General features: G+C 43.1%; 3 protein-coding genes across 5 annotated transcripts in view; 2 read left to right on the top strand and 1 right to left on the bottom strand.

Moving 5' to 3' along the window:
* Nucleotides 1-823: 823 nt before the first annotated feature.
* On the bottom strand, nt 824-4965 carry MRPL47 (mitochondrial ribosomal protein L47). The gene is made up of 7 exons (XM_048314455.1): nt 4833-4965; nt 4014-4159; nt 3394-3454; nt 2617-2713; nt 1907-2037; nt 1533-1628; nt 824-1107 (listed from the first exon to the last, which is right to left on the bottom strand). Exons 1-7 carry the CDS (start codon nt 4916-4918, stop codon nt 990-992), a joined length of 735 nt encoding a protein of 244 aa, XP_048170412.1. The 5' UTR covers nt 4919-4965; the 3' UTR covers nt 824-989.
* A 217-nt stretch (nt 4966-5182) lies between these two features.
* Nucleotides 5183-9461, top strand: NDUFB5 (NADH:ubiquinone oxidoreductase subunit B5). Its single transcript, XM_048314454.1, has 6 exons — nt 5183-5321; nt 5788-5876; nt 6792-6858; nt 7552-7613; nt 8598-8704; nt 9227-9461. The coding sequence occupies exons 1-6, from the start codon at nt 5198-5200 to the stop codon at nt 9345-9347; spliced, it is 570 nt and encodes a 189-aa protein (XP_048170411.1). The 5' UTR covers nt 5183-5197; the 3' UTR covers nt 9348-9461.
* A 2303-nt stretch (nt 9462-11764) lies between these two features.
* Nucleotides 11765-27280, top strand: part of USP13 (ubiquitin specific peptidase 13) — a 50200-nt gene continuing 34684 nt past the window's right edge. For 2 of the 3 annotated variants that reach the window (XM_048314824.1, XM_048314823.1), the window contains exons 1-3: nt 11766-11947; nt 21470-21595; nt 25607-25667. In XM_048314824.1, the coding sequence (XP_048170781.1) occupies nt 11795-11947; nt 21470-21595; nt 25607-25667 (340 nt within the window). In that variant the 5' untranslated portion in view covers nt 11766-11794. Of the gene's footprint in view, nt 11948-21469; nt 21596-25606; nt 25668-27280 lie in introns of all 3 variants that reach the window. The other variant, XR_007205815.1, reaches the window with a different exon arrangement.

The raw sequence follows: 27280 nt of genomic DNA, 5'->3' as shown, positions 1-27280 counted from the left end.
TCTGGAGGTTTTCTTACCACTATAAAGATTCTGAGTTTAAATAGGGGGAATTTTGTGTCATGCAGAGGAGTAAGTGAAGGTCAAAATTATGGAGACAGATACAGGAAACGTTACTGGTTCCCTTGCAGTGTTTTACCAGATTATACTGCTGAGCACATTTGCTTCCTGAAAGACTGGTGTGACTTTAGTCTAGATTTCTAGACCACCTCATATGGAGGTTAAAAGCTTTCAGAAGTGAAAGGTGAAGGTGTTTCTGTGACCTGAGAGCAGCAGCAGTACCTACTTTAATTTCATAGATGACTATTGCAGTCTTCCTTCAAACATTTTTCACTCTGCAAAAAAACCCATTGCACAAGTGTTTGAATTGAAAACAAAGAAAAGAAGTCTAGGCAGGACAACTATATAGTTAGAAGTTCCCATGCTGAGTATTTCATACTTTCTAAGAAGCCAGACTTTTAAAGCAGGGGAAAAAATTCCTCACAGCAGACAGAAGAGCCCCATTTACCAGTGCCTTTATGCAGAAAGCAAATACACCTTGGGTAGCTTACCTGTAACTCAGGGAAAATACTCAGAAAAATATATCAGAAAAATAGGGTCAGGGAAAAAAAAGGCTTGTATGTGAGCTTCAGATGCTTTCATGTTTCGGTCTGGTTTTAATGTACATTTGTTAAACTAAACCAGGTAAATATTACCCATACACTTCTTACTGTCAGCTGGCACTCCATGGCTGCTCTTCACTGTTCCTGATGTAGGTCTCACTCTTGTAACAGCTGGATAACACAACATTTGTTTCTGGAAATGTGAGAAATTACACCAAAGCTGCTTTTTAGTTCCAGATCACAAGTTTAATTAAAGTCAAATGTGGTATTAAAACAAAAAAAAAAAGATGGAGGCTGTCTGGAATGCTCAGTGGAGTCATTTGTGGTTCCAGAACACGATTCATGTTCCACAGACACTCGACCGATTGCTTGCAGTGCTCTTCCAGCATGTTACTGGCTCTGGGATTTCACAGCAAGGTCAGGGAACTTCCTTTCCAAGACCTTCTGCCTCGTCCTCTCCAGGTTTTGCTGCCTTGCCCTTTTCCGTAAAGCTTTTTCAAGTCTGAGTCTGAAACAGAGAAGTTGATGTGGTTAATTTCAAGCCAGCTTGTGACCACCTTAATGAGCTCCCCCCCCATCAGATAGAGGCTCTCAGTGATGAACAACTTCAGTATTCATTTGCTTTTGATAAGTAAAAAAGCCTGCAAAGTAATATTTTTACTCTGCTTCTGAATTCTACAGAAGTTCAGCCCCTGGGAGGATTTTTGGTAGTCTGCATTTGAAGTTACTTATACAGTGCAACTGCATAACCATGTCTTGTGGTAACTGAGGTGGGAACAGAAAAAAGAAACAGAGCAAGCTGTAAATTTTAAAAAGCCTAATTTTCAGTCTAGTAGCTGAAAGCCAAAGGATTATTACTACTTTTTCCTTTTAAAGTGGAATAAGGACAGAAACAGAAGAAGAGAACTTTCAATGTGAAAAAAATCTTTTTACCTGATGAAGTGATTCACATGAGGTAAGTAATAGAATCTCTTCTTTTTGTGTTTTTTGTTCAAGTGCCACGGTATTGGCCATTCCTTGTAACTGTACCTGTTGGAGACAGATAAAAATGATTACAGAATGTATACATTGTTTTCATTCTGGGATTTTACCAATTTCTTCTAGTTTCAGTACAGTGATGAAGTGGTCTGGGAGATTGCAGAATTAGTATGTGGGTATTTATTTCCAGCTCTTGCTGGCCTGGTTTGTAACTGCATCTCCTGTGTTTTATACAGTATATGCATCTTTCCTTGATTTGATAAGGACGTTCTGGGAGAGAGACACACCACAAGAAAAATTCACACGTTAAGAAAAAAGGCTTTCCATACCAGAAGGTGCGTCCCAAGAAGTCGTGTCTCCACTCGCCAGGGACTGGCTTTTCATGGCCCGTTTGTAAAAGCCTCAGAGCAATTTCTCTTTCTCTGACAACCAAGTCTATATTTTTCATAGACGTTTCTACCTGGAAATGGTAAATAGTTTCAGGATGCACCAACAAAAAACAATGCTGACAATTTAAAAAAGCTCAAGACAAAATTTAAAGGGAGAACAATGGTAAAACATGCTGGAATTTGATCACGACTTCTTTCTCAGCAGGCCCTGTGTACTAGAACAGTAAGGAATGGGTGCTTCAAAAACCTAACTTGAGAGCATGACAGATATGAAATAACTGGCAGCCTGATACTTGACTAAAGACCAGCTGGGTAATGCATAAAGCCAGATCCAATGCTGATGCAGAAGTATAGGAAGCTCTGAGGCAGGGGTCGGAAGGAAGCAGGAGAAGCAAACAAAAGATTTGCTTATAGTTTGTAGTGGCTGTTGGGTTATTTTAGTTTTCACTGGAGTCTGGTCGCAGCCCCAGTAACACCCAGTGGACAATGAGAAAGCTGCCTTGACCAAACTATGACTTGAGCAGTTCGTGTATACACTAAAATCAGAGAAATAATTTTAAAAAAATGGTCTTTAACAAGTTTACAAACACTTGATTTTTCAGCAATTCTACTTAAGAGTTATTATTTTTTATGTAGTGTGAACAAGTTACCTTTTCTAATCGTTCTGGACTGGGCATAGGCTTGCGCTGTCGTTTGGATTCTTGCTCTAAAGTTAAGAGCATGTTCTTTTCTTTCAGCAGGACATACCTAGAGCAGAAGGCACAGTAATACAAAAATAACTCCTGGATAGCTAAGCAGTTATTCACTTACTATCTGTAATCCCATATCCTGTGCCTGCTGGCTTCACATAAACAAAAGAAGAGAATGAGGGAGACAGATCTACTTAGTCTGGAATAAAGAAGGCTTGGGAGGGAAGAGTTTAACACTAAGTTGTCTTCCACTACCTGGACAGAGCCAGATTTTTCTTACATGTACACAGGAAAAGGACAAGTCAAAGCAAGGAAAAAGCTGTTCACAGTCATGATTAAGTTCAGCCCTGGCACAGCCCTGAAGTGGCAATGCAACCTCCAGCTTCAGAAACTTCCTAAATCAGAATAAATGCCAGCCTGAGCACCCTGATGAAACGAAGTGCCCAGTCCACCAGAAGGCACTGACAACCAAGTCTGTCCAATTCAAACGATCCCCAGAGGGTTTGTACCCAACCTGAGCCCTCTGAACTAGACACAGCTGTCCCACAGCCACCTGCAGTGCAGCTTCTGTGTTCTGAGCAGGGCCAGAACTGGGGCTGATCCAGGCCCAAAGCTGGCTGGAGCCTGCAGAGCTCTATGGCAGACTAAAGTTACTGGGTAAGTTCACCAGCCACACTTCATTAAAAAGCGCAGAGCTGCTCAGAAAGAAAAGAAGCTTCTTCACTAAAACCTACTTACCAAAGTTTGTGCAGGTCTTCACTACTCTTGCCCCTTAGCTGCTTTATATTCCATGAATCCCCTGTAAAAGATAAAAAACCACCATTAATTTAATGGAACAAAGTTCTCTTATTCTGGAAAATAAAAAACGTGCTTCTATTAGGCTCAGCTGACACAACAGTACAAAGACCACTTTTTAAAAAAATACTACTGCTTGGACAGCCATCCTCGAGGATATTCAGCTTTGCTTTTAAAACACAATGCAAAAAGGCAACTACACGCAGTGTTTATCTGTGTTTGTAAAAGGCTGGGAATAAGGAAAGCTGTAAGATGAACCTCTACACTGGACTAGTTTTCTTCCATAGGACCTACATTTCATCAAAGCACATCTCTTCTGTGACACACTCACTTCAGAGCAAGGCACAGGATTTACACCAAAACATTTTACTGCACAATTGCTATTTACTTTCATAAACACTGACTACACACAGGAAAAATTAACAGGCATAAAGATGCACAAGTGGATGTATGTACATATACATAGAAAAGTAAGTTTTATGTAGCTGTGAATACTCCCTATGATGCAAAACCCCCAGATTTCAGCTCAAAGATCACTATCAGAAATGCTAAATATAACTCACCAGACTTCACACTTTTTTCCCCCCAGTTTCCTGGATCATCAAAAAACTCCTCCAGACCCCTCTGAGACACAGTTGTGTGCAGGAACTTCACCTGATGGAGGGGCTCAATTTTTCGTAGGTTCTTGTGGTACAGATTCAGCACCATTCTGCATAAAAGTTAGAAGGAAAACTTTGTATGATAAGAAAAATAATATTCCGCTAAATGAGAATGTTTGTTTCATTCACAAAGGCACAGGTCCTACGGACAGGTGTGGGGGGAAAGGCAGGGGTTTGCTTAGCCACAAAAATGTCATCTCGGTGTTTTCTCCTCCCCGTCATCTAATTATCTAATTTTCTATACTCAGAGATAATGAACAATTAAAAATTAAGGAGTAAGTTTGAGCTATGCTGTACAAGAGTAGATCATAGAATCACAGAGCTTTTAGAATTACAAAGGGCCTCTGGAGATCATGCAGTTCAAAACCCCTGCCAAAGGAAAAGGTGACATAGGAACGCATCCAGGGGTGTCTCCAGAGAGGGAGAACCCACGCCCTTCGTCGTGGCCTCAATGGCAAAAGCTGTGGACACACGGGAAAGCACAAAGCCCACCCACGCTGGAAGCACCGGCACAATGACTGCAGGACTCTACAGGCACAGGGAACCGCGTTATGCTGCCCTTACACGGTGCCTGCGACCACGCACCACCCTGGCTGGCGGAGCCAGGACACACGGACACCGGGACACACGGACACCCGCCTCCCGCCAAGGGCGCTCCTTCCTCCTGAGAACAGCGCCTGCCCCCCCGTGCCTGAGCCCGAGTCCCCCCGGCGCGGTGCGTACCCGGGGAGTTCCGGCCGAGCCCGGGGCAGTCGGAGCGCGGCCGTGAGGCCCCGGCCCAGAGCGGCCATGGCCGCGGCCGCCGCCATCACCCCGCGCCCTCCCACAGCACCGGGGGCACGGGGCGGGAGCTGCCCTTTCCCAAGATGGCGCCCGCCCGGCCTCACCCCGCGCTCTCCCGCGGCACAGGGAGCACAGGGAGCGCTCTGCCCTTTCCCAAGATGGCGCCCGCGCGGCCTCACCCCTCGTGCCCTCCCACCGCGCCGGAGGTACAGGGAAGGCTCTGCCCTTCCCCAAGATGGCGGCCGCCGGCTTCACCCCGCGGCGGGAAGCGGCGCCGCCGGCCCCGCCCCGTGCCAGTGCCAGCCATGGCGGCCATGAGCCGGGTGCTGAGGGCGGCCGCGGCCTGGGCGGCGCGGCGGGCGGGCGGCGCCGGCACCACCGGGATCACCGGGATCACCGGGATCGCCCCCCGCCTCCCCAGCACCCTCGGTACGGCCTCGGCGGGGGAGCGGCGGGGCGGGGGCGGAGGGGGCGAGGTGACCTTGCGGAGCGGGGCAAAGATGCCGTCCCGGAGGCCGCGGGAGGGCCGGGGGCTGAGCAGGTGCAGTGTTGTGTCCCCGTTCCTGTGAAAACTGCCGGGTTTCGGTAAAGCATGGTTGGATACGGGCGGGAGGCCCACCCTCCTGGCATTCTAATTGTCAATTTGCTTGGCCCTGTTTGGTGACATTCACTGATTCACGTGTTGGTGCTTACAGGTAGTCATAGATCTATGTCTAAAGTTAGAAGAAAAATAGGTTCATGGTAGCAAAATACGAAATTACTTCAGGTGAACTGCAGAAAATTCAGCCGCTGTTGTGCACTCTTCTTTTTTTTTCTTTTCCCACGTATGTTTGACCTTGTCCTGGCATAAGCCCCAGTGGGGTACAAAACCGTAATACTCTGGTTCAATTTTCAGTTCCTGTACGACACAGCGGCAGCCATGGGAAGAGAATGTTTATCATCAAGGCAACGAGTTTTTATGATTCTCGATTTCTGAGCTTGTTGGTGAGTTAAAAATCAAATGTATTGCATTCAGTATAACACATGGCTTGCAAATGGTGTAAGAGTGTCTAAAATACAATTTCCTCTATTGTTTATGTGACAGCATCTGAGATGTGGTTGGCACTATTCACATAAAAAAGAATTTCAGGTCTTCTTCAAAATTTTCCTGGTCATATGCTGTAAAATCAGGGCTAGATGAAGTTAAAAGACTGGCTAGATAGCAAAGCTTGCGATAGGTACTTAAATTACTGCTGTTGTAGCATTCTTAAATTACATGTCTGTGTTCGTATATGCATGACCCACAAATGCTTTCTACTCCATCCTCCTTTTTGAAACATATCAGTTCCTCTTCTACAGGGCTTACCTTCAGTTACCTACAACCACTAACACCAGAGGTGAGATTTAGGAAGCCTGACCTGAGTTTGACCCTTCCAAAGCCAGGTTTTGGATAAATCCTGTTATAAGGGGCAACAGCCAATTTGATACAACTCCCTTCATGCGATCAGGACTCCTTTATCTGCCTTCCACGGCTACCAGAGCCCACAGTGGTTGCATTGGTGTTGGATTATTGTTTTGCTGTCAGTGCCTCATTCCAGCTGAGTGCTGGAGCCAGTCATGCCAAGATGCTGAGGCAGATTTCAGGGGGGTGTTGCTGTTTGCTGCTGCACAGACTGACCTCACTGGGAGATGTGAATCTGACCCAAACGGGCTCATGGACTGACACAGCATTGCTCTTTGTGTGCTGTGGTTCATTAAATAACTCATTGCCATCAGCAGTGTTTACCTACAACATCCCTTTCCAACCTAGGAATGCAAATCTAAGAGTTATTGGCTGTTCCACCATTTTCAGACAAGACCTCATGTAAATTTGTCAGGGTTCTGAGTTTCCTACACCTTTTGTTTTTATCCCTTCTACAGAAATTCTATATATTCCTGACGGGAATACCAGTGGCAGTACTCTTAACATATATCAACGTCTTCATTGGTGAGTGCTCTGTCAGGGCTAAGCAAAAAAGTTATTAAATGGGAATTAAGCATGCTGGATAGAAAAAAAGGAATCTTTTAAGGTTCTCTCTTTGGAAGACCATGGAATAGGCCTAACAAATACAGCGATATTGTAGAAGTACATAGAAAATGTTCCCAGTATATTTGCTTTAGTTGTGACTTTTTTAAAAAAAGTTTCTCATATTTAAAAAAAAAATATTCCCTCTTTTAGCAGGCTTTCAAACATCAGTGAAGTTCAGTTACTTGCTGTAACAAGATTGCAATTCTGGCTTTTTATCTAGGAAAGATGCCAAAATTCTGCTTGGCAATACATGTGTTAAATCTACTGCTGTAACGATATGTAATTAATTTAATAGAGAAATCAGGAAAAATCCATGCTTTCAGCTCCTGTACTTTAAAGGGCATTTCTGTGGACGTGATCCAAGTTGTTTCTTCTGTATAGCTGCTAATTTTACCCTTCTGGTGTGTCACTTAAAATCTATGAACTAGATACTTGCAGTGTGACGTGTCTGCAAAAATTGCAAGTTCAGTTTTTCCGAATGGAGCTCACACTGAGGGATTAAGTACTCTCTATGTGGAATAATGATCTTTTCCTGATCTGAATGGCAGAATATAAGGTAGCTTTGGAAAATAATCATAGAGTTAAATATTCCTCCCCTCCTTTCCTTGTCAGGTGAAGCTGAACTTGCAGAGATTCCCGAAGGTTATGTTCCAGAGCACTGGGAATACTACAAAGTAAGTGTACCATGCAAAAGGGTGGGCATGTTATTGACAGCCCTTCTCTTGATAATACTTTTGGGAGTGAAATGAATGGAGTATGATGATGGCTATCAGTGTAGTAAAACTCAAATATGCAGTTCTGATTTTGGTAAACTTTTTTGCAGCTTTATGGAACATGTATAAGGCTGTAGGAAATCTGTTTATTGACACGAGCAGATGCAAATGCTCTGTATGCAGTAAACTGCTGAAGCTGTATGCCAAGAATTCTTCTATAATACTACTGAATAATAAGAACAGTCCTCTGCATTCATGGAATGCAGGTTTTGTCTTTGTTTCTTTTCTAATGTGTCGTACGAAATTGGAATTTAAAGTGACATTTCTTTCCTTTGTGTTGTTTGCCAGTGTTGTTTTAAAGTCCAATATCACACACACTTTTGTATCTAGAATTGAAGATTTTTATAGTCACAAACTCAAGGTTGTCTGCTTTCAATTTAATTGTATTTTCTTAAAATTAGTCCCTGGCTTCTTGCTGCAAGCACTGTTTTGTTTCTGATAGGAAGTAATTGAAATCAGCAATATTATTGTGACTATTTCAACTCATTTACACTTTTGTTCCTAGTGAGATGCCCTCTATGTGGCAGCAAAACTTTGAAGTAAGTAAGGTTTGGAGTTCACTTCTGCCATTAGAATGGCAGTTTAAGGAACTTTACTTCAACAGAAAGAAAATAAATTATGTCCTCCATTAAATTTTAATTTTGCAACAGAACAGTCATCTGGAGGTTATCTTGGCATTAAGAATTGCAAAAGAAATATGACTTTTTAGGGTTCTGATCTCACATATAGTTGTGCATGTTTGTAACTTTACTGTTATGGTTTGAATGGCAGTGCTCATGATGTCAATGACAACTTTTCAGGACTGTGGATATACAAAATGATTCAGTTATGATGACATTTCTACTTGGAAATTGCACAAATAATCTCTGCTTTTATGTTTTCCAGCACCCCATAAGCCGCTGGATAGCTCGTTACATACTTGACCCCCCTGAGAAGAGCTACGAGAAGGACATGGCTCTGCTTGATGTGGAAGCGAGGAAAGCTGAAGTGAGGTATGTTCTGTAGTTGAGGGGGTTAAAATACTGATCCATACTGTAGCTGACTCTTTGATTTTGCATGACATACTGAGCAGGATGCTGACATAAAGTGCCTTCATGTATCCCCTGAGTGCTGCCTGCACTGGCTGCTGCCACAGTGGGAATTACGGTATCTCTTGTCGCTGCCCTCTCAAGATTCAGGTTACCAGAACAATCCAAGGACGGGGGCTCTTCAAAACACTTGGTATTTATAAAGGTGTAGCTCTTTTTACCCCTGCTAATGCTCACAGCTAGGCTGTGATAAAACTGCTGCCAGTATGTTTATTCCTCCCTTGTGGAACAACTTGCTGAAAAAAAACCCCAAAATCGAAAGATTTAATAGCTCATGTCTTAGTTGAACCCTTCATATATTGGTACTATGTATGTTTCAGCAGTATTTATAAACCATTGATGCTAAAGTCACTGATTTTTCAGTAATTCCTTGATGCTGAACATCAACAAACTTTATGCTTAGGGTGTCTATTGCCTTTTTTTTAGGATGCTGGAGGTGGAGGCACGCAGACTGATGAGACACCGGGGAGATGGACCTTGGTATCATTATGAAACACCTGACAAAAATCTTGTTGACAATTCTATGAAATCCTCACCCGACAATTAAACAATTTAGGACAGTGTGCAAGCTCTTAAATTCATACTGGCAAATTGTGACTGAGCTATGGAACAGACATCCTGCTGTTTGCTGATGGAAATGAATAAACAATGTTTGTGTTGATTCCAGTATCTTAAAAGAAACTGTGTGGCAGTTAAGTTCATACAGATATTAAAGCTGTTAATCAGTGAAAATTCTTTAATGCAATTTCCAACAGTCACTCCTTTGCTTCAGAACATACATGGAACAAGTTGATAATACTAGTTTTCATTTTGTGATTTCTAGTATTTATAGTTTCAAGTGAAAGATATAAGAAACTAAGAGTATTTTTTTTCTCAAGTCTCCATGTCAGGTAGTTGGTGGGAGATGAATTAAGTGAGAAAAATATCTTCACACATACCTGCCATGCATTTTCAGAACTGTACAGCTGTTCTTCTACACCACTTTTGGCAACTTCGTAGGGAATACAAAGGGTTCTCTTTTCACCTGGCAGGTTTTTGCCACTAGAGGGACGCGTTTCCTCAGGTTCTACAGGCCATGGTACTCTTGGGCTTAAATTTCTCAAGAGTGGTGGATAGTACCTCTTACAGTTTGTGACCCTAAATTATCTGTCCATATTCAAAATCCTCACTTTTTAAAGGAAGTAAGTCCAAGCCCTTTACTAACCCCATATCATCTAGTGATTTGAAACTTAAAAGATAAAATTCTGGTTTTTTACATTAGGCAACACTGCATGGACTGTTTTAAGCAAAAACTGCCTTGTTTGCTGTTCCTGGCACTGCCAAACATTAGAAAGACATTGATTTTCTATCAGTGCTTTGCTTGTTCTTTTTGTTAGAATCAATCTTTCAGGTTAGATGGCTCATATGTCTTCTTATGGCTCTCATTGTTTATAAATGCTGAGTTATTCATAAGAGAAGCCATTAAAAAAGCACAAAGTCTCCTCAGGTAAAATAAATCTGTCTGACCCTGTATTAGTGTTTTTTATCCAGCATCCAATGATGCTCACAAGTCTGATGTAATGTCTGTTTTTCAGTAAGTCTAAAACCACTCCATGGACATCACATTCTGACCTCAGTGTTTCACATTGTTCCCAACACTTGAGTTTTCAGTAGTAAAAATTGCTGAGAACAGACCGTGCTAGTCTGCTCACAGCCTGTTCATAACTGGGTACAAGCATTTTTCAATTCTGTTTTTGAGATTTTCCTAGAACCACCTATTGAAACTTTTGAGGTAAAGGGTGGTTCTAGTAAAGGTCACATCACCTCTTTGGAAGTGATCACTGAATCCTTGGATATTTTGTGGACTATGGGTGGAAGGCTATTCATTACTTTATGCATCTTCATTTTAAATGGGTTGGTCATTTCTTTAACGCTTTGCTGCCAGGCATATGTAGTAGTTACTAGATATTGCTTGAAAACAATAGCAATATTTGTTTTCCTACAAACTTCATTCTATTTCTCCTTCCTCTAACATTATTCTTTCAAAGTGAAAAGCAGAGAGAAACACAGCAAAGGCCAAAAAAGGGCATTTTAAGGTAAAGGTACTGCCCCAGAAGACACAAAATTGGGGGTTGGCTCCTGGCACTACCACAGGCTTCTCAGGCATCCCTGGCTGGGCATTCCCGCCCTATATTCCCCCACACAGACCTGCTCCTCTTGACCATGGGGACATCCTGATGCACGGCCCTGGTGGGACCAGGACAGAGCCATGGGACACATGAGACACCTGTGGCACTGGGCAATGAGGGGCTGAGAATGAAAATACATAGAAGAAATTTTTTACTGTATATATTTTATACAAAAATACATACATATACACACACATATAAAAATATACATACATATACCATATACATATATACTTACATATATACACACTTGTATATGCATACATACATATACATATATACTTTTTTATATATATGCTTATATATACACACATATACATATACATGCATATATATATATACATACACACATACATACATATATATATATGCTGCTGCGTACACACACACATATACACATATATGTATATAGTCTTTAAATGCTTAAAAATAAACAACAGCGCCTGTAGCAGAAATCTGCCCCGGGCTACCCGGGGAGACCAGGAGCGAAGTCTCCGTGCTCCTCTCCTGGGAACGAAGGTTTTGGGGTGAAACGCGAGGCCCCCGCGGGAATCCCGCTCCCGCCGCCCTGCCCCTCGCCCGCCCCCGCCGGGACCCCCGAGTGCCGCCGCCGCAGCTGGTGCCGCTGCCGCTGCCATTGGATTAAAAATAGCATCTTCCCTCCCCCTGCCCTCCCTCGGGCCCGGCTCCCGCCGCCGCCCTGGCCCGGGACCGGCTGCCCGCCGCCTCCATCGCCCGCGCAGAGCGGCTCGGCAGGGAGGGAGGGAGGGCGGGCGGCCGGGAGCGAAGGAGGGAGGGGAGCCGGGAGGGAAGGGAGGGAAGGAGGATGCAGCGGGCCGCGCTCTTCCGCGGCGGCGATGCGCAGATGGCCGCTGGGGACCTGGGCGAGCTGCTCGTCCCTTACATGCCCACGATCCGGGTGCCCAAGTCAGGGGACCGGGTCTACAAGACGGAGTGTGCCTTCTCCTACGACTCGCCCGTGAGTGCAGCGAACCACCCCCGGCTGCCTCCGCGCCCCCGCCCGCCGCGGCCCCTTCCCCTCCCCGCCGCAGCCTCTCGCATCCTGCCCGGGCCGCTGCCTCCCCCTCAGGCTTCAGAATGCCCCCGATCGCTTCCTCCACCTGCCGCGGCCCCCTCGCCCTCCCGGCGCTCCCCCACGCCTGCTCGCCGTCGCGGCGCTCCCCGCACATCGCTCGTCCGCGGCAGCGCGGTTCCTTCCTGCGCTTGTTTGTTTATTTTCCTCCTTCAAGGCGGTCTGAAGTGGTTGCTTGGACACGGGGATTTTGTGGTTTGGGGGAAACTTCACTGCTTGCTCTGGTTGTCGGGGTCTGTCCGTTTGACTCGGAGCCCCGCTTTTGCTTTCTCACCGAGGTAGTAAAACGGGACGGTAATGGCCTTCTCGTTGGTATGTTCTGGCGAGCAGATGTCAATTATTTTGCTTTCCTACTGCCTCGGTGCTCGTTCTATTCAAAATCTTCAGAGAAAGCTCCCAAGGGCTAAAGGCTCATCCTGAAAATCAGCGTGAAAGTTCCCCTGAAACACTTTCTCCCCCAGGGTTTCAGTTACATCACTGAACTTCAATGAACTTGTAGTATTTCCCCACTATCTTGGTTCCTTTGCTGTTAGATGAATGTTTCGTGTGCAGTAAACTTTCTGTGGTGTTATTTCTATGGTGTCTTACAAAACATCCACCAGCTCCACAGATTGCATGTGTTCTGTGGCAGAGACTCATTTTTAACTTCACTGCTAATACTGAAAGCCTTCATAAATGGGCAATGCTTCGTAAGAAACAGGTGCTTAGAAATTAGACTTTTTCAAGAGAGGTGAAATTTTATTAAAACTTGCTTCTCCACAGGAAGCTGAGGTTTCCCAAAGGTGATCGAGCACTATATGTTGTCAATGGCAGCAATCAAAAGGAGGCTCATTACATTACAGACTGTTCAGTGAAAGATACATTTCAGCCACATTTTTGGAATCCTTTATCCCCTTCTATTTGATAATTCCCCTTCTCTTCGATAATTCCTTTAAATACAGAAAATCAGACTTGGTTTTAAAGGTGACTCAGCTGTCTGGTGTTCGTCATGTCTTGTTGAACAGAGGTTATTTTTACCCACGCTCTTCAGATCTCAAGTGTCACCCAGCAGCCCCGACTGTACTGGGAGTTGGGCTGATTAGAACTGCCAAATCGGACTCCACCGCAGAGGCGATAATTGCATTATATGCTTAAGAAGGTTTTGGCGGGGGAGAATCAATATACCACATTCTTTCCTTCAGATTTCTGCTTGGGTGAACACATGGTTGGTGTTTTTAGTCACACTTTCAGGCTTCTTCGATATTATGGTTTATAAAAAGTTTCTGATAACAAGTAGGAAGGGATACTGCTATGGTATGGTGATTAAAAAACAATCACCACCCCCTGCAACAAGTCTCAGTTGAACGCAGCAAAAGCTGTTTGAACAAAACATCAAAGATTTGAGCCAAACTTAACAGAAACTATGGATAAAAGTAGCAAAAGGAGTGGGAAGCAGCATGTATGATTTTTTTTTTTTTTAACCAAAGAATTTTTCATCCTTTTGATGTTATCAGGAAGAGATTTCAGATTTTGAAAAATGTTGCCCTCCAGTGTGAAAACTTCTTGTTTAAATTGTGTTATGGGCATTCACTGGGCAAAAGGCTTGGCTGAATTTATGCAATACCAGTGAAAATAAAAGCAGTCTCAGTTTCTGTTGTTTCCCGCAGCTTTTCAGCCCATACCACTCCTCAGTTTAGCTGAGCAAAAGATTTGCTCAGATTTATTTTAAATTCCCATATAATCTAACAGATACCTGGATATTGTTTCTAGGATGGTGACTCTACGGGGTAAATGTAACGTGCGTTTTCTAGGGTAAAACACTGTCATTTTCAAACTGAAAATAGCAAAGCTGTGTTTTTGCAGTTTTTCATTCAGATGGACAGTGAAAGGAAACAGACAGGTTGTTCCTTGGCTAAAGGGAGATGTTTATGTTTTGTATTAGGTTGATTTTGTGACTTACCTTCTTAGGTTATCTATGTATTACCTAAGCAAGCCTCTTCCTCTTGAGGTACCTAACTGTTTTTGAAAGAAGACACGCTGTTGGCCCTGTTATAATATTCAAGAATTTAAGAAAACACACTCTTGGTTTTGTTAGCCATGCTAAAATTCCAGATTGCATTTTTGCTGGAGGAGTTTTTTTCCCTTTTAAGAGTATTTCCTCACATCTACTCATTTTGCCATGTTAAATATGCTCCTTGCTACAGTTTAACTTCAGCGTGTCATGTCATACCTGGTCATGCAGCAGCTCTACACTCAAGTGTCTTTATCTATATTAATTGTATATTAATCCTTTTCCTGTATGGATGTGTTGTGATCTTTAAAATACACTGAAAACCATCTGACCTGTGAGCGTTAAGGTACAGAGTAATTTTATTATTGTAGAGAAAGGTGCTGCAGCAAATTTGCAAGGACCAAGCAGAGTGGAGTGTTCAAAATCAGAGCTTTTGCTCTCAGAGGGTGCCAGAGAAAACGAGGTACTGGGAGCGAGTAGCTCCCTCTTCTACTTCCAGCTGTGCAGAGCTTAACGTGGCAGGGAGACGTGGGGTTTGCTGCCCTGCTTGTCACTCTGTCAGTTGTGTCATCCCGTCTGGGTTTGAATAGTGAATGTTCCAGTGGATATTGGCAGCTTCACTGATTGTTCTCAAAACAGGTTGAGGTTCCTTCCCATGAGTTTTAAATCTTCCTTGGATGAAGACCTGGGAACAATGTCGCCTTTGTGCTACAATGAGAGTCATTAGCTGAGAGCCCTCGGAAGTGAGAGCTGGAAGTACAGGTGGCTGTTTAGTGTATTTTTTCCACGTGGATTAACTGTAGTGTGGTGATCTTGTCAGAAAGGTGGTATTGTTAGAAATACCATAAACAGATGAGAAATTAATGTCCTTAGATTTGGCCTACTTCCAACAGAACATACTAGGATTGGTCCCAGGAAAGCTGGCAGGAACAGGAGGCAAATTTCTGTGCACTTAAGAGACCTAGTGACACTTTTTAGTTTGCTTGTCTCATAAGATGAGAAAATATGCTGGTTATGGTTTACATTTTAATTACTTTTTTGAGGTTTTTTGGTGTCTTCTAGAAAAACTGTGTTTCTCTGATGAGGGCTCCTACTCCAGTTAGCTATTCCTTTGTACAGGAATTGAGGAGGGAGGGAAGGCAGACTGCTTACAAAACACAAGCCTGGCCTAGTGTTGAGTATTGCTTCCTCCAGGGACTGACCCAGCAGCTGTGGGAGCCAACCACTACCCTGCAATTTGGCTGACAAAGTCCTGTACCTTGCAGAAGTCAGATCTGAGGGGCAGTCGTGCCTCTTGGTGGCTTTTTCCACATCTCCAACACTGTGCTGTAGGTTTCTTCTCTCCTATTTTGTCCACTGTGACTTCTCTTCATCTTTTGATGGACGAGTCTGACGTTGTCTTCAGTAGAATGCAGAAGATACAAAGGTTGTATTATATAATAATCTTTTGTTGTACTATTATTTTTTAGAATTACAGTACTCAGCTTTGGAAATTCCACCTTTTAATGTGATCCTAGTCTCAAAGACCTCTGATCATTTATCACAGAATTAGAAAGTCACAGAATACTCTGGGTTGGAAGAGACCCATGAAGATCATCGAGTTCAACTCCTGGTCCTGCACAGGACACCCCAAGAATCTCACCATGTGCTTGAGACTGTTGTCTAAACACTTCTTTGGCTCTGTCAGGCTTGGGGCTGTGATTGCTTTCCTGGGGAGCCTGTTCCACTTTCCAACCACCCTCTGAGTGAAAAACCTTTCCCTAATATCCAACCTAAACCTCCCCTGACACAGCCTCAGGCCATTCCCTCAGGTCCTGTCACTGGTCATGAGAGTGATGCATCTGGGGGAGAGACAACATCTGGAAAAGGGATACAAACTGGAGTATAAAAAGGCTTATGTGTGATGCTGCACATGGATGTGCTCCGAAACCTTCCCCATGAAGGGCATTGGCGACAACCCCAGCAGAGCTCATGAGCCCAACACGGTGACAGGACCAGGCAGTCTGGCCCTGTAGAGTGCAGGACTCTGTTTGTTTGAGCAGCTGAAAGTTTGGCCTTGCTCCACTGGAAAACCTTGCTGCTGACAACAGCTTCCTTTGTGAATCTTGCTGACTTCATTTTTGTGGCTCAGGAGATCTGTAATGGTTATGTTGGGACAATTCCCAAAGGCTGAACTGAGCTGATGCTCTGCTGTTGTGCAGTTGGGACTGAAATCCTTGAGAGTCTGGAGTGTGTAATGGATGTAGGTTATTGTGTTGCATAAAACATTCTAGAAATAAGCACCTCCTGTCTGGCAGTTCCTTTGGTCAATATTCCTTGAGGAAAACCAGAAAGTCACTGAGCCCCGTGTCTGTGAGGGGTAGGCTTGGATCTTATTTCTATTGATGGAATGGGAGCAGCAGAGAGGAAACAAGAGAACTGAACACACCAAGACAAAGGGAATACTCCAGACAAGGATTTTGGCCTAGCTGCAAAATGACCTCCAGTGAATTGCCTGGTGGTGGGTGATCACCTGAAAAGTCAGAGCAGTGTGGTACTGTTGCTTGACAGGGAGATACCAAAGCTGTCACATGGGCAGGTGTTTTGCTGGCTGGGAGTGCACCAAAACACTCAACTGGTTCACATCAGTTAACTCACTGGTCTTCTAAAGTTGGAGAATGGTAACAGCAGTAGAGGTTGTGCCTGCAGTGTCTGACACATGGGAAATAACTCCGGTGCTTGGGAGAACAACCAGTGTGCGTGCATTGTGCATTTCCTTGGGATCGATTTAAATTTGGATCTTATTAGCCTTTTCCTCTTTATGTGTGACTGACCATTCTGTTACCCAGAGTGATGATGGACTGATATATCTTGGGTAGCAGAGAGACTTGAATTCTGAGGTACCTGGAGTGTCAGAGGATAAATACGGAGATGCAGACGAATGGACAGTGCTGGAGCTGTGCTGAATTGCTGCATAAGTTTTCCTGTCAGCTCTTCACCCCAGCTTTTCTGTTCTGGAAGCACAGCACTGTTTTTGTGACCAACAGAGTTGTACATCCACAGCTCTGCACAAAGCAAAACCCCAAAATCTAAGGTGCTGTGGAAGCAGTGCCAGGTGGCACTGCTGGGGCTGCAGTACTGGGCTGGAGCTTGGCAATCAGCCGTGGTGGATCTCAGACACCTCTGCCAGTGGCTCACACAGTCTGCACCTGGATGAACTGACCCCAAACAGTGGTGATGGATGGTGAGGCTCTCTATTCCTGGTTGCAGGTTAGAAGTACTCCTGACCCAGCATGAGTTTTGCCATTGTATTTGCTCACTGGCTGTGAAGCCTTGATCCTGCCTGTGCATGTGACTTGTCCAAGACACTGCTTTGGAATTCGTATGCCCTGCTCTGGAGTCCACCTGTGATTTATATGTGGGTGTGAGCCATCGATCCACCTCTTGGCATGGTGGTTTGGCTTTGGTTTAGTGGCTGACTGGCCCACACAGCTTTTTTCTTCCCAGGAAATGTTCTAAGTGCTGTACTGGATTGGCCTCATCCATGTGCGCATTTAGGAGCTACAACAGAGGTTCCAGAAATCTTGTTAAGCACTTGTGAATTAATTTGCTTGTAGGGAAATATCCAGTGCTTTCCAGTGCCATACAGTGCTTTTGTGAAGGAAGAGCAGCAGAAGGATTTCTTTTGTATTTCAAGTCCAGTCCAGCCCAGTCCAGTTACAGGAAGCCCTGTAATTTATCTCCTACTTCCAGGTCCTTTGTCCTTTCTTTCTCTGCCCAACCCAGGTCTTCTTTTCCCATGTTTCTTGTCTTTCAGCAGTTCCAGTAGTACATGGCTCCTCTTCACTGCTTGTACATATTTTGACATCAATGTTTGTGTATGTCAATGTCCTCCCATTCCTTATTCTGATTCCGTTGCTTCTCCCTCTGATCGTTTTTTTACCTGATGCCCAATTTTACTCTCTTATTATTCCTTTTCTACTTTTCTTTAGTCACCATTATTTTCTTGCCACCTTTGGGTGACAGAGGACAGTTGTCTAAAAGGCAGACTTATGCCACTGTTCAATACCCCATGTTTCTTTTGAATGTGACTAGATATATTCTTGGCCTTAGCACACATTTTTTGTGTTGGTTCCCCCTCCTCTCCCCAGAAGTAACTGCATTTACTGCAGTGGAAACTTGAAAATGAACTTTTTGTTTGCTGGAGCCATCTCTGTGTCCTTTAGTGTTCAGTTGGTTGTCTGTGGTTTGCTGTGTTTTTATTTTTCCTCCTTGTTTCACTGTACATGACAGAGAGACAGTCTGTCTTTTTATTCCTCATTGTAAATTATTATGTGTTGTTGAGATGAATATTAAGTGCCAAAACATCTGTTGTTCTTTTTAAGCTTGTCCTGAAATAAAATATGTGTCATTTAGTTAGACTCTGTGGGATCCAGTGCAAAGTGTGTAGGTTAGGGGTGGTCCTGTAACTTTTCCAAATATATTAAAGAGTGGATTGTAGTTACACAGCAAGACTCTTGTGACCACAGCCAGTGTAATTAATGGTGACTGCTGATGAGCAGACACCTTGAGCAGAGCCTGTAGCAGTCCTGTATGCATGAATTTTGCAGGGAAACACTCTCATGGAAACCAGGACAGAAGGCACAGAGGAGCCAGTGACCCTGTGTCATAACTGGCACATTTTACTTTATATATGACAGGATGGACGAGCTTTTAATTCTTCATATTTGGGTATGGAGACTTGTGGAGACTCAAGGTGCCATTTTACTCTCTTCTGTGATACTGTATTAGCAAATTTTGCCATTGTTCCAGAGGATGTAAAGCAAACACCTGTGCATGAGGCACTGTCCCTAAGTCTGGAACTGTTTGCCATGTTAGGAGATCACCATAGCCCTCGTGTCTGTGTAAAGTAATTGTTGTCTGAGCCACCTCAGGAGCTGGAATTGCTAAACCCTGAATTTCCCTGAGGGATCTAAATGGTTCATGAGGGTTGGTAATGGCATGCAGGTCATTAGGTCAAATCCTGATCAGGTTAGTGGTGTTTGAAAGCTGCTGGTGTCTGGTGCCACGAGCAGTGTGAAATGAGGGGGTGATCTCTCTCTCTGTGTCCTCATGGACTGGCACTTGTGTTTGCCAGACCTCTCACCCACCAGCTTCCTTGCTCTGCTTTTGAGTTCTGAGAGGGAGCAACTGGTGCATTTTACCTCTCTTTCACTGTGCATTCTCTGCCTCTTTCCTTCCTCAAAACATGAATTGTTGTCTAAATAAATAAGAGCAGCTTTTTTTTTTTTTTAATACTTTTCTCCCTGGTGTGGACTGTGTGTTTCCCTCTGTGAATAAAGCACCTGGCATACCATGACTACCTTAGCAGCAAAGAACAGGAAGAAATGAGTAGCAATCCCTTTTCCTTCTGCTTAGAAGGTGAGAAGACTAATCTGCTCTTGAGTGGCCTTCTGGGCAGTGATGGAGCCTGAGCAAATACAAGCTTCTGCCCCAACAATGTCTTTACACTGGAGTAATAAGGAAAGGGAATGTTTATACATTATCCTAAACTTTACGCTACGTGTCTGCTGCATCCTCAAGCAAGAGTGGGGGGGAAAAATACCCCCTCTGGTTTTGTCTGTCAGGACAAGTTATGCTTTTCTGGTGTAAAATAGTGACTCCAGTACTTTAGATAAGCTGCCTTCCTCCAGCATAAACTTTCACACATATCTAAAATGAATGTCAAATACAAAGATTTACATACCACAGACTGTGTAAAATATCATTCCTTCCAGAACTGTTTGTCTGCTCAGTAGGGTTAAATTAACCAGCACAAAGTTTGTCTTAGATCACAGCTGAGTGTTTTTTGAGCACCAAACTGGGGCCTAATCCTTCATTCAGCCATCTACAAAGGTGTCTTTTCCACACAGGGCCCTGTTTTACTGTGACCTTTTAGGCTTTTGAACAGTCTGTCCACTTCTTTCCAAGCTGTGGGAGAAAACACTCTGCCTGTGTTCTCTTGGAGAAACAACTGTTTTGTCAGTAACCACAACTAACTTACTCAGCCTCTACATTTAGCTCCTATACTGAAAGTGTCAGATTGTTGTCATAGGCTGCCTCAGAAATGGCTCAGTGGTCTCTTGGATTCTGTCCAGAAAAAGAGAGAATGATCTCCAAGAAAACAAAACTTTAAACAAAGTTCCTGAGACCCTAGGGTGACAACACTGTATGTTTTTATTTAGACTGGGTACCTCTAGGATCCTCTTGTAGAGGACACATCCATGACTTTCTCACAGAAAGAGGTAATGCAGAAGGATTTGGAGCACAGGATAGAAGAGCAGACAGCATGTATGTGTCTAATATGACTTGTTGCTGAAGTTAATGATCCTTACTTTCATACATATATTTATAATTTACTTCTGAGGTGCCTGTAAATGAGTGTAGTTCGTGTTGTTCTTTGGGGAATTTAACACGAGATGTTCTGTAATATCCAACAGCACAAACATGCTCACAATAGAAGGAAGGTCACAGAGCTTCTGAAAGGCTCAGTCTTTGTTATGCACCACCTACTCAAAACAATACATGTTAGAGAGCTTGAAAAAATTGATCCAACACCAATGAGCAAATGACCGAAAGTCCTCCTGGCAGTTTGCTGTAGGAGAGAACTTAGAGTGGTGTTAAAATTGAACAAGACCCCGGTAACAGCGAGCATCCACACCCAGCTCTAGGGTGAGCAAAAAGTGATGCCAGGTTATGTTACTGAAATGTCAGCATTTGTGATCAGCACCAGGAGTATATATCTTTATATTTCCTTTGTAACACCCTTGTCTCCAAGCTCTGTGCTTGCACGAATGGAGAGAATCCCTGCTAGATACTGAAGAATGTACACAAAACACTTGCCAAGTTTTTGTTAGCCAGTTTTAAGAGCCATGAGGTCACTTGAGATCTTGTTTTTTCTGACAAGGTTGTGATCAGTTGTAGAAGTTGTGGCAGAGTCCCTGGACCATCAGCTCTGCTGTGCTTCTGGTTTGCAATGATCTTGCAATCAAATGCCCACAAGAAATTCTGCTATTTCAAATAAATGCTTGTGCTTATTTCTGTGTTTTACAAATTTCTGTGCCTTCGAACCTCTGTGGATTGGGCACTCAAGTGGAATTTTCCAAGACTAACTTCTAGACCTCCAACTTGGATGCTCACTAATGTGTAGTTGCAAAGTAACTCATTTCAGAGAGTTTCTGTAGGCTGTGGAATGGAGTGTTATGATATGTGATATGATGTGGAAGTTTCTTCGAGGACTGATAGTGTAAACACCATAATATGCTATGAAAGCCATATTTTAAGTGCATGCCTGATAACAGAAAGGGTCTGCAATTCTTGGGGTTTTTTCCTGTGTGCTGGGTCCTTTCTGTCCTGTCCCGTTCCTTCCCTGCTGTAACTGTTTGTGTCATTCCTTGTAGGATTCTGAAGGAGGTCTCTATGTGTGCATGAACACGTTTCTGGGATTTGGAAGGGAACACATCGAAAGGCATTACCGGAAAACAGGACAGTGTGTGTATCTGCATCTGAAACGACACCTGATAGAGGTGAGACTTGTGGCTTCCCAAAGAACTACCCTGGCAGTTCTTGTGTCTCTTGTCCTCATTTGGGTAATGCATTTCAGACATAAACCAGGTTCTGAGTGACTGAAATGCACACATTCAGATTTGGGGCTGGATATCAAATGCAGGTGCTTGGATCCCAACCAATCCTATAGCTTCAGCTCTGAGATGAATCAAAAGCCCTAAAGAGTCTTACAGGTAGCTCTTTCTGACTTCCGCTGCTCTTTTTCACGTCTCGTTTCTGTGCATCACATACATATTGTCTGCATGTTATGTGCATACTGTACGTAGCCAAATACCTTTCTGAAACCTGCCTTTCAAGTGTACAATTACTGGCTTTGCCTCAGATTTGGCTGAGAGTTTCTGAGATCTACTTTTTATATGCAATTGACAGGACTCATGGTGACAGGACTACTTTCCATCCTAAGATACCTGTACAGTTAAACCCTGACTTGGTCTGGGATCTTAAGCGTGGCTTAAATTAATGCTGGATTCTAGAGACATACACTGCCCCTCACTTAGCCTTTCCCCACACACTGATGTGCACATACAACCTTATATTCACTGTTCTTCCATACTGTCACTGCGTGTCAGCGGCCACTTACTGCCTGTGCTTCCTAACCTCTGTTTGTCTGTGGTTTGTCTGGCATCTTTAAAGGACTGTAAATTACTTCTGACCTGAGTGGGCACTGGGTTTGCTTATAGTTCACTCTCCCATAAGCTCTGTCTCTATTGGCAATTTAGAGGGCTTAAAATAACTGCTTGGAGTGGGTTAGAATCCTTGTTCCTCATTCTACAGCAATGCTTCCCCTGGGTGATGAAGGCCTTGAGTTATGTGAAGGGCCCTGACCACTTATCTTATTTGCAGTAGAGGACTATTCATATTTTATCAGAATTACAGTGAGATGGATTGCATGTCTTCCAGGATGAGATTGTTAAAGATGTTTGTTATACTTTAGAATTGCCTTTCCTTCTAAGGGCAGTACCAACATTTTCCTTCTGTCTGTTAACCGAGTTTTTGGAGAGCCTACTCTGGTTTTAGCAATGGTTCTTCTGACTGAATTTAACACTCCTGAAAGATGCTATCTGGAGGCAGGTGGGCAGAAATCCTGTCAGCTTTCCTTGTATATAACTTTCTTCCGGTATGTTAAGGTAAACTGGGATTGAAATGAGGCCTCATAAGCTCCTTTCGTCATAAAAATTAGGCTGAAGGACTCTAAAATGGAGTAACAAATACCCCAACTGTTTGGTGTTGCAAACCCCTTTGATTGAAGAAGTTCAGTGGTTCCTGTTTTTCTCCTGGTAAATCATGATGCACCAGAGGGGCTGGCTCTGTGCTGCAAGGTGGCAATGCACTGGTGCTCTGGGTCATGTGGCAGGAAACAGGGTTTGACTACACAGTGCAGGTGAATATTGCATCATCTAATAGGGCTCTTAGCCAGGATTCCTCATTTATTAGCTGTGGAGTTTTCTTTTTTTGGGCCATGACTATTTACTTCTTAAGTGATATCCATGTTTTCCTTTGAGCAATGTGAAACATCAAGTGTTTTATGAAGTGTCTCCATTGTGGTTTTGGAAGCCAAGATTTTAATGGTGTATGGTACAGTAAAGCCAAAGGCATTGGATATCCTGTCTTAAGATTCTTATGGTGAGGCTTCTATTCCTGCCTGTGGTTCCCTTGGCATCATCCTTGCAGAATGCACTGCATTGCTGCAGAAATCCTGGGTTGCTTCCCAAGATGTTTGGAATAAATATCAGTTGTGTATCTTGTCACAATTCAATTAGAAAATAAGGGTCGCATCTTCAGCCTGTTGGCTCGAGTAGGGCTGGTGCATCTGCCAGTGGCAGCTCAGCACCAGAGGCATCTGCTGAATCATCAGAAAAGGGCACAAGTGCAAGTTATGGAGCACCCTCTGGTAAGATTCTTAGCTAAATAAAGGAAATTGGTTCTTATTTTTACTTTTCCACAGAGTTACACTCTTCAGAATTTTTAAATCAGCCACTTTCATGTAGCGTATGACCTGTGTACGGCTGCCTCGGTGCTATTCATTTCCAGGCAGGGCTTTAGCTTGGTGCTGGAGTGATACCTCAGCCCTGTTGAAAACACTGGGCAGAGAAGCACAAAGGTTCCTTCAGTGGTGAGTTCCTGGATATTATCCAGGGCTGGTGGTGTTACAAAAAGTGGGAGAAAGCAGAACAGGCTGCTCTGTCACCTTGTCCAAGGAGCATCACAAATGGAATTTAATGCCACTGCTGATGCCTTGTGTCACTCATTTGTTGGGCATCTCAGATCTGTTAGAAAGAAAAATGGGTTTGTGAATGGGGAATGTTTTCAGTGATTTCTGACAAGGTCAAAAGACTTTCAGGTTGTGGATTTTTCAGGAGTATTGAGCATCTTCAATTCCGATGTATTTGTATTTGGAAAAACAAACTGAAATAATTTCCAGCCTGAGTTAAATACAAACACTCCATGTGAATTCTTTCTCTTTGAAATCACTAGTCTAAATGACTTTCACAATATCACACTTGGTGACATCAGAGTTCAATGGGAGCTTCCTAGCACTGGAAAAAACAATTTTTTTAGTTCGGGAAACGCAGTCCTTGGAGTATGTGTAATTTATTCATAATGTATTTTCAATTGGGTTATGTTGTTTCTTGCTGCTGCTTTTAAAAAAGAGATTTAAAATACATTTAAAATAGATTCCTGGCTACTTCCTTCCAGCTTGTTAAATTCCAGTAGCATTAAAGAAAGAAATGTTATTTTCACTTCATGAATGAATGTTATTTTCATTTCATTGAGGAATTTTTATTTTAACTGCTGGAGTTGCAATCCTGACTCTTTTCCCTAGGGCTTTTATATGTGAATGATGGATTCTGTTCTTAAATGCAGCCAAGGGGTGTTGGCATCTGCTCTTTCTAAGAATGGAAAATTTTCCTATGATGTTTAAGACCTCACTGATGATTAAAACAGTTTGCTTAAGCCAAAGCTTTATTTACATGGTGAAGGGAACCACCCAAAATATGTGACCCTTTTGCCTGTGAAGGGGCAGGGGCGAACATGAACTTTCCCTGTAGGCTGACAGGTTCTTGGCTGGTTTCTCTCCACCTGTTGTATCCCAATATTATTATTAAAAAAAAAAAAGTTGCCTAACAACCTGACCAGTTACACTAACATTACACACTACATCATGCATCATGTTGGCATCAAATAGCCACTGAGGATTTTTTGATTTAATTTGATTTAATGGTGCCATTTAATAAACAGCTTAAGGAGCAAGTGCATTGACTTTGACATTTCCTCAGCCAGTTGTGTTTTCCCTTGTAGTCTGAGGTATTCTGAACTGGAAAAATAGCAAAACTTAGTCTCTCTTGGAAGTTACTGTTTTCTGCTATGGAGCTTAAATTAAAAATTACAATAAAATCCCCCACTAAACAGTTGCTTGGGTGTTGTTGAGTTTCCTCCATACTTCCTAATATTTAGAAAACGTGGTAGTTTGGCTTCGTCTTAGTGGAGGCAGGTGTAGATCCTGATGGAAAGGGCATTTTTTTCTGGATAGAAGAAAATGAACTGAACTAACAGATAAAAGTGAAGTGGTCCTACTGAAATTAGTTATGAAGGGTTGAATCCTTTATGCAGATAATAGCCTTTTCTTCTGCTCTCTAATTCAGCTTTAGTCATTAAGAAATACTGTTGGGGATCTAGTGGAGGGAGGTTTGAGAGGTGCTGGGTGTCCCTGTCTTGGTGACAGAACAGCTGTCACCCATGGTGGCTGTGAGACCCACTCTGATTAATTGCTAACACAAGAGTGAAGGACTCAGGTGGAGGCTTCCTCACTCCGTGGGGGCGGTGGGCAGTGATGGGTCCCAGTGTCAGGGGTGAGCAAAGAGCATTTACATTCTTGCTCATCAAGGGCTATGATTTAATAGAAGGGGTTAATGCTGATTTACTGTTGTCTCGCTTGATGGATTTTTAATTGTTTCTTTCTCTCTTTCCAGAAGGTACCAGGAGCATCTGGTGGAGCTTTACCCAAAAGGAGGAATGCTAAGCTATTTTTAGGTATTGTGAGCAGCTGCTTTCATGCAGTCCTTTTCTGACCCTGTCTGCAAGTGAACTTGGGTTCTGCCCACCATTGTGTCTAGCTTTGGGGCTCCTTTTGGGTTTTCTTTTCCTGCTGTTTGTTTTGGCTTTCTTTTTAACTTTTGGTTCTAGATTTTAAAGTTTGTCCTGGCAAATACATAATTCTTAACCATTTTGGTGTATATTGAGAGATGTGTGTATATATACATGAAACATTTTAAATGTAAAATAGATCCTCAACTATTCTCAAACAGCCTAGGCTTTGATAGGCATTTTTTACTAATTCTCTCCATTCTCTCTCTTTGTGATTTCCACAAAGCACCCTTTTATTAAAATGTTTACCCATACTTAGTGTTTATATATATCAGGGCCTCACTGTGGCTCTATTCTGCTTGGCAGCTGGCCATAGGAAGGGTTGTTACCATTTTAAAGTTGTTACACAGGTAAATGCTCCTCAGTGATGTTGTGGTCTCTCCTGTAATGAATGCAACTGCACATATATCATGAGCATCTCTAATTCTGTTATGTCCACTGTTATATTCCCTTGCTTCATGGAAAGCAGTTTTCTTACCATGCCCATATCATCCAAAATCCATTTATTCAGATTACCCAGAAAACCTGAGGGACTCATAAATATGGATGAGGAGAATGTGATGAAAAGCCTGTATTCTCTTTTCTCCCACAGCCTGTGGTATTTCTTCAATTCATCTATTATTTATTGTCTCTGTATTAATAGCAAATAGTGAATTTTTCTTCAGGTAACGAAGAGGTGAAATGTTTTCTTTACAATTGCCAGCTCCTAGGGCTAAAGGGAAACAATAGAATGACCTTCTGTTGGAATTGCTTTGATCTGTGGAATGTGTCCCTAAGAGGTCTTTGCAGATTGTGATTGATTAAATTGTTGTTGTTAATGTAAGTAAGTCTTGCAAGGAGGACTAAGAAAGAAAAAACTCTGAAAATAAGTCATAAAAAAATTAGACTTCTTTTGTAGGAAGAGGTTGTTACATTGCAGGTGCTGGTCTAAATGCTATTTCCTGCCAGTTTACATTGAAAATCATGGTTGTCACTGGATGCTTATAAAAGAATGGGTTTAGAAACAAAGCTGGCTGCAGTGCAGCAGTGGTTGTACAGTGTTAGCAGTGTGAGTGTAAATACAAAGCACAAAAGCACATTCAAATTCTACTCTTGCTGGTCTTCTGCATACACCTGAAGGCTCCTGTCACTGAGGTGTGCTGGCACACAGGGTACTGGCAGAGTGTCTCTGATGTGCCACGTTGAAATGCTCAAATTCCACCCTTGTGCATGAGCATTTTGTTCCCTCTGAGTAGGTCTTGAGCAGCAGCTCCAAGGGAACTCCTGAAGGCAGTGCAGTTTCACTGGGCTGACTTTAGGAATTGGATCTATCACCATTTAATCTAGCACTGCTGGAATCTAATGCACCTTTGAAAATTTACCTCATCTGGTCTATTCTAGTCTTCATTGCAGCCCCTGCTGGCTGGGAGTAGACTGGTATCAAATCTGCTCTGATCCTGGAGATGGTACTTCCATGCATCCAAGTGTTTCGTGTCCATTTCTTTGGATCAGCAGGTGTT

Source organism: Corvus hawaiiensis, chromosome 10 (assembly GCF_020740725.1).
Source record: "Corvus hawaiiensis isolate bCorHaw1 chromosome 10, bCorHaw1.pri.cur, whole genome shotgun sequence".
Classification (NCBI taxonomy): domain Eukaryota; kingdom Metazoa; phylum Chordata; class Aves; order Passeriformes; family Corvidae; genus Corvus; species Corvus hawaiiensis.
Note: the sequence above shows the minus strand (reverse complement) of the source record. Positions and strands in the feature narration are given on the sequence as shown.